This window comes from Dipodomys ordii, unplaced genomic scaffold (assembly GCF_000151885.1).
Source record: "Dipodomys ordii isolate 6190 unplaced genomic scaffold, Dord_2.0 Scaffold9, whole genome shotgun sequence".
NCBI lineage: Eukaryota > Metazoa > Chordata > Mammalia > Rodentia > Heteromyidae > Dipodomys > Dipodomys ordii.
The window spans coordinates 25,951,409-25,966,651 of record NW_012267225.1 but is presented as its reverse complement, the minus strand read 5'-3'; the positions used below and the strand labels follow the sequence as shown (position 1 = coordinate 25,966,651).

The 15,243-nt window shown below is 37.6% G+C and overlaps 2 protein-coding genes across 2 annotated transcripts in view; one reads left to right on the top strand and one right to left on the bottom strand.

Annotated features, from left to right (window-relative positions):
- Nucleotides 1–10,235, top strand: part of Asph (aspartate beta-hydroxylase) — a 200,611-nt gene extending 190,376 nt beyond the window's left edge. Inside the window, exon 26 of the mRNA XM_013009269.1 lies at nucleotides 8,833–10,235. Within this exon, the coding sequence (XP_012864723.1) occupies nucleotides 8,833–8,983 (151 nt within the window). The 3' untranslated portion in view covers nucleotides 8,984–10,235. The remainder of the gene's footprint in view (nucleotides 1–8,832) is intronic.
- Nucleotides 10,236–12,262: 2,027 nt separating this feature from the next.
- The window catches only part of Clvs1 (clavesin 1), a 173,414-nt gene continuing 170,433 nt past the window's right edge, over nucleotides 12,263–15,243 (bottom strand). The window contains exon 6 of the mRNA XM_013009295.1: nucleotides 12,263–12,676. Coding sequence (XP_012864749.1) covers nucleotides 12,589–12,676 — 88 coding nt within the window. The 3' untranslated portion in view covers nucleotides 12,263–12,588. The remainder of the gene's footprint in view (nucleotides 12,677–15,243) is intronic.

The window sequence follows — 15,243 nt, the reverse complement described above, 5'->3', positions numbered from 1 at the left end:
TCTCCCTGTGTCTTCTTCACTACTTTTTATAGATTTTTTAGATTTAATCCAGAATGATCTTATCTCAAGAATCATAAACTTGATTCTGTCTTCAAAAACTCCTTTTCAAAAATCAGTTCTGAGGTGATATGTCTTTTGAGGGAAAAATGGACATTCGACACATTTCTATAGAAATCAGCTTCTATCCCTGGTATTCTGGCTTACAAATCTCTCCTCCTGAACACAGAGAACAACATTATATAAGGTATTTTTGAGGGAAATGAGTATTTTTGTGTGTGTGTTTGCAAAATGAGATCATGCTGTACTATATTATATATAAGGTGACCAACCATTCTGAATACTGGGTTTCATTTTCTGGACAGTTGGACAGAAAGGGGAGAATCAGCTGAAGAAACTCCATTTATAGGCCTTTGGTTTCTCAATCCAAGCAGGCTTGGCTTTGGGGCTGTAGAATGAGCTGATCAGCACTTTTGGTCCATTGTTTAGTAATGTTAAGGCAGTGGATAAGCATGACCGCAGCAAGTGCAAATTGTTATCCTGTGGCTGAATTGTGCCAGCTTTGGGAATTCCAGCACATCCCTCCAAGTCTCTGAGACCTTTCCAAAATATTCTGGTACTGTGCTAAGAGATGACCTACAACCTCATGGTCATCCTAGAAACAACATTGCTGCCTGCAAATTGTCAGCCCTAAGTGTTGGACATGACTGACAAGACAACCAGGAAAGCACCTACTGGCAATAGTATCACTGAGTAACCAACTGAAGAAATGAACTGGCAATCAGTTATTCAAGTAATCACTAAAGTGCTTTTAAGATAATGGTCTTGTTCCACATTTTTCACACATTTTAAAACATTTTTGTTAATCTCTCAAATTTCCAATTAGAAAGATTATGTATAAGTAATATTTTTTAAAAAACTAAAAAGATTGAATTTTTTAATCCGCATAGATTGTTCACAGACAGTATTTATTTCTGTTTGGTTTACACAGGAATCTAAGAGGATTAAAAGTTTTGGGGCCACATTATGGAATCTGAATTTCCAAATCATTTAAAACCAAATATTTTTACACACCCCTTTCCCATTCCTCTTTCTTTGTTTTTGTTTCTTTCTTCCTTCTTTCCTTTCTTCCTTTCTTTCTACTTTCCCAATCTCATAAGTCTTTTGTTACACAACATTAACCCCTCTGTGCTGTATGTGACCTTTATTCACAGGTCACTACTGTAGCCTGTCCATCTGGGACTATAGAACAAAGGGAGGAAGTTTTTTGCTTTTTGTTTTTTTTTTAATAAGTAGGATGTTTTCTTGAAGGCTGGTTTGTTGTTGAATAGTAACCTGTTTCTTCCTGCCTTTAAGCAACATGGTCAGTTAAACACAGCAATAAACAGTGTACTGTAGGCTTTGTTTGGGTTAGCACCAAGATGAATAACTGTTTCCAGCTATTCCCATCCAGAGATAAATAGAATGAGCATTCATATATATCTACACATCCACACCACACTGAAAATATATTGCATTCTGAACATTTATTTATTAAGCTAACTGCTAAGAAATTAGAATCCATTTTCCTTTGGCAGTAGTAAATAAAATGATGAAATGGATCTCTTTGGCCAACTCTAAAAAGCTTCTTAGTGCTCTCCCCTTCCATCTCTCTGTTGTTAGTACTGGGGCTTGAACTTAGGGCCTATAGGGCTGTCCCTTAGCTTTTTAGCACAAGGCTGGTGCCCTACCACAGAGCCAAAGCTCCAATTCTGGTTTTTGGTGTTGATGATGGTGGTAGTTAATTGGACAAAGTGTTTCATGAACTTTTTGGTTTCAAACCTTGATCCTCAAATTTTAGCCTCTTGTAATTCTAGCTAGAATTACAAGCATGAGCTACCAATATCCAGCTGGTGATCTCTCTTACTAGAGCTTAAGACCCAGGCACTGTGGAGGAAAAAAAAGTGTGTGTGTGTGTGTGTGTGTGTGTGTGTGTGTGTGTGTGTGTGTGTCCGTCCTCAGGTCTAACTTCAGATTTTAGCGTTAACATTTTGTATCTTTAAAAAGCAAGTTAACAATGCTGAACTCACCTGACTAAATTAAAATCCTAGCCTTCCTTCTTTCTACTTGTAGTTTTAGATGATTTCACTAAGCCTGATTTCCTTCACTTTAAAATGGGAAGAATAAATGTGTGTGTTTGTGTGATTTCTGAGTGTTGAAGCAATACAAGGGATCACATTCAGAACTATATTTGCAAAGTGCTCTGTGGCAAGTACACTCTGAATATTTCTCTTATTGTCTTATCTGGTTTCTGCAGAGATGAAGCCTTTGTCCTTTTGGTTTAGGGAGTGAACAAGTACTCTGTAGTCTGAACTCCCACCAGGAGGATAGTGGGAAAGAGGGTGGACTAGTAACCGGAAGCTATGTGGGGCCAGGGTTAGGAAAGGAATGGTGCACACTGGGACAGGGACAAGACAGAACAAATCAAAGGATTTTCTTCTTACACAGAATCAATGTGTCACTAAGAGAGCTGGGCATGTCTCCATGTGATTTATTTGGGTATGAACTACTCTACAGTCCTGAAATATAATGTTCTCTAATTATCTAGAGTTACTACTTAGCCTTATTAATATTGCTCATAAAATTCTATAACAGAATTCTAGCTATTAAGAATTCCCTGCCACTATTGTATCATTGTTAATAATTATAATTTGAGACAACAGAAGATTATATAAGACTGCTTTATCATGGGACCATGTTTTATCAAACCAGAGGATGGGAGGGTAGTTACGTAGCAGTAACCTAAGGTAGCATTCAGCAGCCTGTACCCTAAGTTTGTTTTGAGCAGCCCTCAGAGAAAAGCATTGGGCCCCAATTCCTGAAAGATTCCTCTCAAGGCCACCTTGAGGAGCTTTGCTGTCTTTTGGCTGTTCTGCCCTAATGTGATTGAAATTTAATCATATTTGGTGGAGCTCTGCTCATAAAACAGGTGGACTGAAAACTCTGTCTTTGCATTCCAATGAGCCTTTGGTTTTCTTCCTGAAGTGATCTACAATCCCTTGACATCTTTATGCTCTGCCTCTTTTTGTTGTGTGAAACACTCAGCCTTTCCCAGGCAGGTGATCTATATCTAGCTTAACCCTGGAGCCACACGGGTCAGGACATGGCTTGGATGAGGTTTTATGTTCTTGCTTTTGCTCCCTTCAAGTTAATTGTAGCTGCTCGTTTATACTCTTTTGTCTCTGACAGTTGACTAAAAGACACCATTTTTCAAGTATTCAGAGGCGATGTATATAAAAGAATTACGTTAATTGACTATTGTTGCTGCTTTCTGTGGAAATGTATAAATGAAATTCAGTGACAAATCTTTTAAATCCAACAGTACACACTTCTGGTTTTTTGTTTGTTTGTTTTTTGTTTTGCTGCCCTATAGAGTTTTGTTTTGCTTTTGTTTCTGTTTTGAGACAGAGTCTCACTATGCATCCCAGGTTGACCTCTGACTCAATATATAGCCCAAGTTGGCCTTATACTCATGATCCTCATGCATCTGCCTTCTAACAATGGGATTATAGACATGTATCTCCTACTCAGCTCCCTATAGGGTTTTATAGCCCCACCAAAAGCCACTTAACCTTCAGAAGTACCTCCAAGATTTCCTGTTTTAAAGACCAATTAATTCATATTTTAAACAAATCCATATTTGACTTACTTTATCTGAAAATCCATAAACCAATCATCTACTCTTAGCACTGGCACCTGGCATGGATGATTAAGATTTTTAAACATTCCTAAGTCTTTGGTTTTCTTAAACTTATCAAAATCTAGGATTTTTTAAAGTCAATTTTTACAAGCTAGAATTCTCTACTTTGTTATTTTAATTATTTGCTCCATGTTAGATAGCTTCTAAATTCTATGCCACCCAGTTGTCTTTGAGCATGACTTGTCATTGCCACATTAAAGATATCTCATCGAATCTGACATGTGGCAAATTTAATACAAGTGACATCAAAGCAATTCTTAGTAATGTTACATACTTCCAGCATTTCATCTCTTTATTTTTTCCTATTATTCCCTTATTTTCTTCCTTCTTTTGTTTTGTAAGCCCTACTACAAATTACATGTCTTCTATGTGCAGTCATATGCTAATCCTTATAACAAGTGTGCAGGTGAAAATACAATGACTTAAATATTCAAAATAAGCCCCCCCCAAAATAGAACTTTAGTTATGAGGAAAAAAAAGGAACACACCCAAATAAACTCAGAGATGAGAATGGAAATATCACCACAGAAAAAACCAAGAATCAGAACAGTATAAGGGAATACTTCTCAAACTTTTGAGAATCTGAAAGATATGGACGAATTTCTAGCAAATATTAGCATGCCAAAACTAAACCAAGATGATTTAAATCAGCCTGGCACTGGTGGCTCACGCCTGTAATCCTAGCTACTCGGGAGGCTGAGATCTGAGGATCGCAGTTCAAAGCCAGCCCGGGCAAGAGAGACGGTGAAACTCCTATCTCCAATAAACCACCAGAAAACTGGAAGTGGCGCTGTAGCTCAAGTGGTAGAGTGCTTGCTTTGAGCTGAAGAGCTGAGGGACAGTGCCCAGGCCCAGAGTTCAAGCCCCAAGACCGACCAAAAAAAAAAAGATTTAAATCAACTTAAACCAATTTAAACCAATATCAAGCATCGAAATAGAAACAGCAATAAGAGACCTCCCACCCAAGAAAAGCCTAGGACCGAATGGATTTACTGCTGAATTCTACAAGGCCTTCAAAGCAGAACTCACACCAATACTCCTCCAACTCTTCAATGAAATTGAAAGTGAAAGTTCACTACCAAACTCTTTCTATGAAGCTATCATAACCCTTATCCCCAAACCAGGCAGGGACTCATCAGAGAAAAAGAACTGTAGACCCATTTCTTTGATGAACATCGATGCAAAACTTTTCAACAAAATTTTGGTCAATCAACTTCAATAATTCATCAAAAAAAAATCTTACACCACGATCAAACATCATTTCAGGGATGCAAAGCTGGTTCAATATATGCAAATCAATTAATACAATTCATCACATCAATAAGAGCAAGGATAAGAACCACATGATTATCTCAATAGATACAGAAAAAGCATACCCCTTTATGATGAAAGCTCTGGAAAAACTAGGAATCCATGGAACATTCCTCAATATAATAAAGGCTGTAAATGACAAACCTACAGCCAGCATTATGCTTAATGGCAAAAAACTAAACCCATTTTTTCTAAATTCAGGAATGAGACAAGGATGTCTGCTCTCTCCACTCCTCTTCAATTTAGTATTAGAATGCCTAACTACAGCAATAAGACAAGATGCAAACATAAAGGGGATCCAAATAGGGAAAGATGAAGTAAAACTCCCTCTTTGCAGATGACATGATCTTGTGTTTAAAGAACTCTATGGATTCCATTCCCAAGTTACTCAAGCTGATTTGAACCCTCACAAATCAATGGCTTTCCTGTATGCCAATAACGAGAAGAGCATGGCTCTTTAGGAAAGATTAGGAAATAAGGAAAGCAACCCCTTTTGTAATAGCCCCACAAAAAATAAAATACCTAGGAGTTAACTAAAGAAGTAAAGGACCTCTATGATGAAAACTTTAAAAACCTGAAAAAGGAAATTAAAGCAGAACTAAGGAAGTGGAGAAACCTCCCATGCTTCTGGATTTAGAGGATTAACATCATGACAATGGCAATACTGCCAAAGGCTATCTACAAATTCAATGAGATACCTATCAATATCCCAACCTCATTCTTCAGTGAAATAGAAGAAGCAATCCAAAAATTCATATGGAACAATAAAAGACCGGAATAGCAAAAACAATCCTTAGCAGGAAGAATAGCACTGGAGGAATATCAATTCCAAATTTCAAACTCTATTGCAAAGCTATAGTAATAAAAAAGAGCTTGGTACTGGCACAAGAACAGACCTGAGGACCAATGGAATAGGACTGAAGACCCAGAAATGAACCCACAGACCTATAGCCACCTAATCTTCAATAAGGGAGCTAAAAAAGTAGAATGAAAGAAAGACAGCCTTTTCAATAAATGATGCTGGCAAAATTGGTTAATCACCTGTAGAAAACTAAAGCTAGATTCTTATATATCACCCTGCACCAGAATCAACTCCAAATGGATCAAAGACCTCAAAGTCAAAGCAGACACTCTGAAAACATTACAGGAAGAAATCGAAGAAACTCTAGGGCTCTTTGGCACAGGCCAAAATTTTCTTAATAGAGACCCAGAAACAACAAATCAAAGAAAGGTTGGCCAAATGAGACTGCATGAAATTTCAGAGCTTCTGCATGGCAAAGGTCATAGCTAGCAAGATCAATAGAAAGCCTATGGACTGGGAGGAAGATCTTCACTAGCCATACAACGGACAAGGATCTCATATCTAAAATACACTTAGAACTCAAAAAATTAAATCTCCCAGCAATAAATCCTCAAAGAAACAACTTCCTGATTAATAAGTGGGCTAAAGACTTAAAGAGAAACTTCCCTGAAGAAGAAATAATAAGGGCCAATAGACATATAAAGAAATGCTCAACTTTACTAGCCATAAAAGAAATGCAAATCAAGACAACATTGAGATTCCACCTCACCTCAGTTAGAATGGCTATAATCAAGAAATCTAACAACAGATGCTGGAGAGGATGTGATCAGAAGGAAACCCTACTGTACTGTTGGTGGGAGTGTAAACTTGTTCAATCACTTTGTAAAGCACTGTGGAGGTTCTTGAAAAGACTACACATAGAACTCCCCTAGGAGCTCCCCTAGGCCGGAGGATTTGGGGAGGGAAGGGATGGCAGGGGAAAAACAAAGGAGGAGGTAACAATGCTCAATAGGAAATATACTCATTACCTTACTCATGTAACTGTAACCCTCTGTACAGTATTTTTACAATAAAAAATATATACAGAAAAAAAACTTTTCAATGGTACAAGACAGATACACACTCAGCAGAATCACAGATTTAGGGTTTTTAAATTTTTGTATTAAATTCGTGATTTTTGATATTTTCAATTTATAGTATACCCCCACATTAAACAAAGACCATTAATACCTCCTTGTTCGTCATGTAAGAGCCAACAGGTTTACTTCTACTTCCCTTCAAAGAGCATACTTCTACTTCCCTTCAAAGAGCATAGCTTTCCCCTTGTGTCACACTCTTCATTTGTGCTTCATCAGAAGTGCAATGCTCTTCTTTGCTCTCCTTGTTTATTTATGGGATTTTTTTCTTATATACTTATGATAAATATACACATCCTAACTCTTTTTGTGTCTTTAGGGGCAGTACTGGGATTTGAACTCAAGGTCTCATACTTACTAGGCAGGTGCTAGACCACTTGAGCGTAACTCTAGGCCTTCAACTTTACTGTTAAGTATTCAGTTTCATGGCATAAAGTTCATCCACTACCATCCATCTCCAGAACTGTTTTGTCTTGTAAAAAACATATACATTAAATATTAAACATTGAATATTCACTCTGTATCTCCCTCCCATAATCCCTGGCAGCTATTGCCTGTATCTGTGGTTCTGACTACTCTGAACCTCATAGAGTATAGCCCTTTGTGACTGGCCTCTTTCACTTGGAAAAATTTCCTTAAGATTTATCTGTGTCATAATATATGTCAGAATCTTCTCTCCTTTTTTTTTTTTTCTCGGTTGGTCATGTGGCATGAACTCATGGCCCTGAGCTCTTTTGCTTAAGGCTAGGCCCTACCACTTTGAGCCACAGCTCCACTTCTTGTTTTCTGGTGGTTAATTGGAGATAAGAGTCTCATAGATTTTCCTGCCTGGACTGGCTTTGAACCATGATCCTCAGATCTCAGCCTCCTTAACAGCTAGTATTACTGGCATGAGCCACCAGTGTCTGGCTCTCTCTCCTTTTTAAGGCTGAATAATTTTTCATTGTATGTTTATACCTCATTTTATTTACCCATTAATCTGCCCTGGGACACATGGGTCGTTCATGTCTTTTGACTGATGTACCAGTGCTGGGTGGACATGGACACTGCTTTGTATTGGGTATTTGCCATCCCTTTTCTTCTGCCTATATTGTAGGACTGTCCATGACACTCACTGGCAGTCCTTTTGACAAAGAAAACGAACTTTTTAAGCTATAAATAATTTCCCATTTGGGAAGGTTGGAATTTTGTTGTTTGTTTTACTCTTGCCTTTTTTCTTTGTAATTAGCTTTTGTTTAATTTTGGTTTTGCATAGTTCTGAGTACATACCCTGTTATTTACTCCTGAGTCTCTCTTTCTGCCTTTCTTACCCTTGGATGGAGCTCTATCTACTCTCAGAAGCAACATGCATTTACAGAATGAAAGTTGCTAACCTTGAGATGTCAGTGGGTGTTACAGCTGGGGAAATAGACAGGTGGGTAGCAGAAGGAGAGGTTTGGTTCTGAACTTGCAAATATTAGTTACTTTATCAGTCATGAAATAAGCTGGAAATATTACAATTAGGTTCTTTCAGTGTATCAACTGTTCTCATCTGGAATAAAGAGAATAACTCCCCTCATCTCCTACCTTCATGTGAGACATTTGGCAATTACTGGAAAAGAACTAGTGTGGAATTTGTTCCTGCCTCCTAGTAGAGAGTCCAAGCCTTAGTGTGCAGAGTCTATGAGACTCTTGCGTACCATTAATCACCAAAAAAGCTGAAAGTAGAGCTGTGGTTCAAGTAGCAGAGTGACAGCCTTGATGTGTACCAAAGCTAATGAATGTCCCCAGGCCCCAAGTTCAAACCCAGGTACAGGAACACAATAAAACAAAGTTGTACTAACAAAATGCATCTTTTTCTGTTCTAGGACATGGGAAGAAGGCAAAGTGCTCATTTTTGATGACTCCTTTGAGCATGAAGTATGGCAGGATGCCTCATCTTTCCGGTTGATATTCATCGTGGACGTGTGGCACCCTGAGCTGACACCCCAGCAGAAACGCAGCCTTCCTGCAATTTAGCAGAAATCTGTGCCTCTCAGCTTGAGAGAAGCTGCCCTTTTGGTTCTCTTTGGATGTGGAGACAGAAGTTCAAACACCATGGCTCTTAGTTCCCTTGTCTTCATTCAGGAAGCTTGAAAAGTTTCAGCTGCACTTCATTTAGACACCACCCTGCTGTGCATCACCCATGCTGCGATGTCACTCTGTGACAGCTCTGATCTGATGCCAGTATTTAAGTTGAACACTTGATCGCTTCTGCCTTGCCAGCCAAAGATACCTGTTTCCACACAGCATAGGGTCCGAGTTAATGTACAGCATACATAGAAACTGTGAATGAATTGCTTTAGTTTATAATTTTTCTATGCAGTTATATTTTTCTAAGAAAGTTGAATTATTTTGCCATCAAGAACCACTCACTACCTTCATGCTGGCTTTAGGGACAAGCTGTGTAAATACTTTACTGCTAGCTTTTGAATGCCAACCTTCCTGACAAACTCAGACTTCTCTCTTACTTCTTTTTAGGAAAAGACCTTCATGAGAGAGACTATTTTATGTTCTTAATGCAGAAAGAAAACGTAGTGATGCCAGTATCTATGAACTGTACCAGCTTTTATGGTATAAAAATGCCACCTATACAATTTTTTTTTAGTGAAAAGTATTAGTTTTGGGAGGGCGTATAAAATTTGTGGAAGTAAAATTTGTGTCTTGGAATTCAACAGAGCCTGTGACACAGAGCCTGGAAATCTGCAGTGTCTTTGCCTGTGGGTAGATTTATGGGAGTGATAAGAAGAGAGCCCTTTGCTCCTTGAGACCATTTTCATCACAATTTTGTAAATACGATAAGAGCAGAGTAGATGGTTCCCAAATGTGCTAGGGTCTTTGTCTTGGGAGTAAAAAAGTCAAGATTGCTTTCCTCTTTGAAAGGGTTTAAAGAGACTTCCATCCCCCAGGCCTGAAGAACTGCTGCCATGTAATCACTGTTTTGAAATAGCAATTTATACCCATATTTGCTTTTAAATATTACCTCTGGTGTAGAAATAGCAGTTGAAAGTCATCTTGCCTACCCATTGTAAGTATGATGACCCATTCATTGATTTAGCAAAGTCTTAATGTATTTGATTTTGTATTTTATAATTAAAGCTAACTTAAAGTGCTAGCTTTAAGATTGTAAAGATATTCATGCACTGAATTTCAAGCCAATCTGAACAACAAAGACAACAACAAAAATGCTGCAGACATGGCATATAGGTCACCAGATTTCATGCACAAGTAGGAAAAACACCAGTGTTTTCTTCTGCATCTAAGGGGAAAAGCATCTTTATTTCATAGAAGGAAATTGTTTGGCATGAAGTTGACCCTTACTTTTGACCTTATAGACATTGCCTTTTAGTACAAGAGTTTACAAATCATTTTTTCTGTTCCTACAATATTTATTTTGTACCTTTGATTTTGTCATTGCTTAAAAAATCCCATTAAAACAGAAATATATCTAGGTTCATTACCAAAATCCAAAAGAAAAAAAACTCTTGAAAAATAAAAGGATGCTGTGTCCTTCAATATTTATTAAACAGAGGAAATGACTGACAAAGGACAATCAATACAATCCAGTGTTCATGTAGTAACATTCATCTCACTTGTTGAATTTTATTCTCCTATGTATATTGCATACACATAACAAAATTCAAACCCTAACTAAGTTCTCATTGTTGGACCAGCATCTTACATTCATATGATGAAATTGTTTAAGAGTAATAACTACCTCTTGACTTAATAAGTATAATATGATATTTAAAATCCTGTCACTACAGTAGGATTCTAAATATTGCCAATTAAAAATCAGAAACACTATTAGTTCCAAAGGGCTGGCAATCATCAGCTCCAATGGTATTTTGAATACTTGGATCCCACATGTGTTTTATAATCCCAAGCAATAAAATGGATTTTCTAATTCACTTTAATTCTCCATTTCTCTTTATTTATGTCTTCACACATAAGAAAACTATTTCAGCCACTGTATGGAGAGTATTATTTCAAGATATTATTATTTTGTGAGTTGATATATTTTCACAAAATTAATTGGTCTTATTTATACTGTGATGTAGTTTTTGGAAAAATACCTTTAATTCTCTTGATTTTAGTTCTTCATGGGTAGAATATAAATGTGACATCTGTTATTATTCTCTACCAGAAAGAAAAAAAGAGATAAATCAGCAAATCCATAGGAAAAGAGAGTGATAAGTGGTTATGATATACAACATCTTTTGGGAATGATAGTACCTATTTGAATGACTTGCCCTTCCTTTGAATTGTTTAGTTATTAATTCATATTTTCAAATACTTAAAATGCATTCATATTTTCCTGCCCATTAACAACTAGATTTTTTCCCCCTGACATTGAGCACCAATTGGTCATCCTAATAAATGTCCACAAGATAAAGATGGCTGGGCAAATAAGAGATATCAGAAAAGGTACAATTTGTTTTCGGAAATGTTACACATAAATAAGTATTTTGTATCTATGATATAACTTTATTTCATAATTGATTTTCTTTCTGTGGGTAGTTGGAAGTCTGTTTCTAAGGAGAATAGGTAAAGCAATAAAATGATCTTTGGCATTTCATCCTGCATTCCTAATCTTCTCTTATTTTTATACTTTCATTTTACCTATCCTTAAGGTCTGCCTCCATGGTTGACTGTCTCAGCAGTAGCTGGGCCCTTTCTCCATACTTTGATGATTGTAGGAGGCTAGGAGATTAAAGGGCTTGGTAGAACTTGTCTTTACTGTAGTGACCCAAGTGAGTCAGCTTGAATGGATTCATTAAACACTGACATGTGTTTTCAACAAGACACTGCCTCTCTGCCGACACACACTGTACTGATGGGTTCTCGGGATGCCCGTGGAAAATCATGCTGCTATGATAAAATAATCTTATTGCAAATTACAAGTGTCTTCTTTAAAAGACACCTCATGGAAGTCAGCTGGTGGCCTGACAAAAGATGTGATGCCAAAAGCATTTGTTTGCAGGATATCGAAATAAGAAAATTTTATAAATAGCCAGCTCTATGAGAACATGTTTAGCTGAAAAATTCAATGCTGGTGATGAGGTCAGAGAAAATTCAATAAGAATGGAAATTACTGGAGATACTATGATCTCAGAGTTCTGTACTCTATTGAACTAGACAATCATGTCTGCCCAGTTTTAACTGATGGACTTAAATGCACTTTATCTTAATTTGTAAAAACTGGAGAGGAACCTTGTGTGAGTCCTCAGAGAAATCCTAGTCCTAATGTAGTGTGTGCATCAAATTTAGCGTTTTTTACTTTTCAAATTCATTTGATACCATAAACATGTAAGGTGGGAGAATCTTTCTCTTTATTACATGAATGTCTTGTTTCATCCTCCCATCCCTTCACTTAAAAAACGAAGAAGAAAAAGAATCTCTCAAATCTTTGTCCAACTTTGGCTGCTCAAATGGATGGCTAGTGACAGTCATTGCGAGGGTAGGAGTGGAGGATCTTGTATCAAGTGGAACGCTTGTGTCTCTGTAAATCAGTTATACGTGTGCTTCCTGGGTAGCTGGAACCATTGAAGGCTGGTGTGCAGGCACATCCAGTGACTCAGGGCTCAGTCCAGAGCCAGGAGAGGCTGAGTGTTCTCGTTCTCTCCCTTCTCCTCGTGTTTCAGGGTTCCAGCTTCTACCACAGACTGAGATCTAACAAGAGAGAAAGGAAAAAACGACAAAATTACAAACAATTTCTGGTCAACAATTTTTAAACTGGTTTTCATTTTCCATTCTCCTTTTTAATCAAGACAATCTTTTGTAGGGCACATGGGCAGCAAAGAAGGCACTGAGAGGGAGTTGAGTGGGCAGAGCCCGAGTTGTTTATGTTAAAATCTGATTGGATACCACAACCAGTCTAAGTGACCTTAGTGCACGAACAGCTCCTGGACAGCAGGGAAAGTATAGAAAGCTTAGGCCCATGTTAGGGTGACCTCTACAGTGATTGGTTGGTTCCTTTTCCTCCTCTTCCATGCCACGCTTTTTTTTTTTTTTTTTTTGCTTTGAAAAGTGCTTGCTGTGTGGTAATAAATGAGTTCCTGCTTGACTTGACTCCCCGCTGCTGCAGCTGGTTGTCTCCGGGGCTAAGTGAGGCTGGGAATGGGTGAACGGTGCACTTACCTTTCCCAGGACCCCATCCATCTGCCCGGGATGGACAAAGACCTAACCATCTTTTGAGGGCATTTTCATCTTCCATTCCCCTTTTTAATCAAGACAATCTAAGTAACTACTTTAGTATTTTCCTTTGGGTATGTGTCTGCTTGGTTTTTCTTGTGTTTTGACACCACAATTTTGTGGTAGGAGACACCTTGGCCTTTTGGGATCTTTGCAGAATTACCACTGATGCTAAGGGACATGTATTCTAGCCACATCTCTGACCTAGTGTCTACATATTGTCGTCTGTCTTGATATGTATAGATAGTTTTGTTGTTTTTTTGTCAGTTGAGGTACTTGAACTCAGAGCCTGGGCCCTGTTCCTCTACCACTTGAGCCACAGCACCACTTCTGGTTTCTGAGTTAATTGCAGATAAGAGTATCACAGGGACTTTTCTCTCCAGGCAGGCTTCAGACTGCGTTCCTCAGATCTCAGTCCTGAGCAGCTAGGATTACAGGCATGAGCCTGCACACAGTTAGACAGTTTTTTGTATTAAAGTTGTTTCTGTGTACTTTTTAAACTTCTAATTTTCAATGTCTTCAGAAACTATTTTGCATGATGTAAAGACTAGGCTTTGAAATCAGATGGTGAAATTAGGCAGGCTCTGCCTTTTACTGGTGGGGAAGCTAGAATTCTTGAAACTCCCAAGACCTTTTATTTTTTGCTTGTAAAACGAAAGTTCTGCCTACATAACACAGTTATTTACAAAGACAGACTGGTTATGTGTGGCTCAAGTAGTGGAGTGCCTACCTAGCAAGCGTGAGACCCTGAGTTCAAACCCAGAAGTGAAAATTTATGGGACCACCATTATGGCAATAGTAGTACTGCTTTTTATTTTCTGGTGTGTTCTTTATATTGGGATAATACTGGTTTGTTTCCTAAAAATAGTTATAACATGGATTAATACTTTAAGTATTTGCTAGATTACAGAAGTTGAAAGAACTATATATTATACAGTCTAATAATATTCACATGCTACAACTTAATTTTTTAAACATGAAATTTGATAATTTGGGTTGTTAAAATGAGGTATATAAATATATATAAATATGTAATATATACGTACATGCACATAATACATATTATATGTTAATATGTATATGATTTGTATATAATATGTATATAATATAATACCATAGATAATATAAATTGTTAACCCAGCAGATAGGAATTATCCAAACCCTGCACATCCAACAGTCTTCAGGACTGTGCTTAAACTGACGCCTCTGAGCACTTGGAAAATCTTACCAACTAAGATTGTCTTTGTATATTTCGGCTTTGGGCAGGGGTAGTAATTCATGCTAACAATATGATTTATGTGAATGATTGCTTTCTATGCCTAGCTTCAGATCACACCTATCATTCTGGCCTCTTTGATCAGGAGAGTGGGGATAGAGGTTGAAATAAGTAGCTGAAGCCAGTTGTACAGGCACATATTGCCCTTGGGTCCGAGCACCCAATAATAACCTAAACACAAGGAAACTGCCCTGGTTGACATTTTACACACTTGCCCATCATTATTGCTGAGAGAATTGAGCTCTATTCATAAGACTGTATGTGGAAGACCCTGGTCTCTCCTGGACTCCACCTGTGCATCTTTTCCCTTCACTCATTTTAATCTGTATCTTTTTTGCTATAATATACTATAACTGTAAGTGTCATATTTTTTCAGTGTCATGTGAGTCTTAGCAAATTATCAAACATAAAGTTAATCTTGAACCCAAATACAATATAAGATTGCACTAGTACTTTTGTATCCAACTGGTATTGTTTTATGAAGTTTTTGATGTCTATGAAGTTATGTCATGTCCACAACCCTAAAGGATAGTGCTATTATTTTCTCTATAAATAGGAAAAACTGAAGGATCAAAATTCAAATAACATGAGAAAGGCAACACAAATAGAGAATGGAAGAGACCAGGTTTATTACCACCACACAGCTCCTGAATGCACTGAAGGCCATAAAGCATTTAAGGTTCTCTCTACTTCACTGTTCCCTTCACTTCGCTGTGAAAACAACTCTCTAATCTTCTTCTTCTTCTTCTTCTTCTTCTTCTTCTTCTTC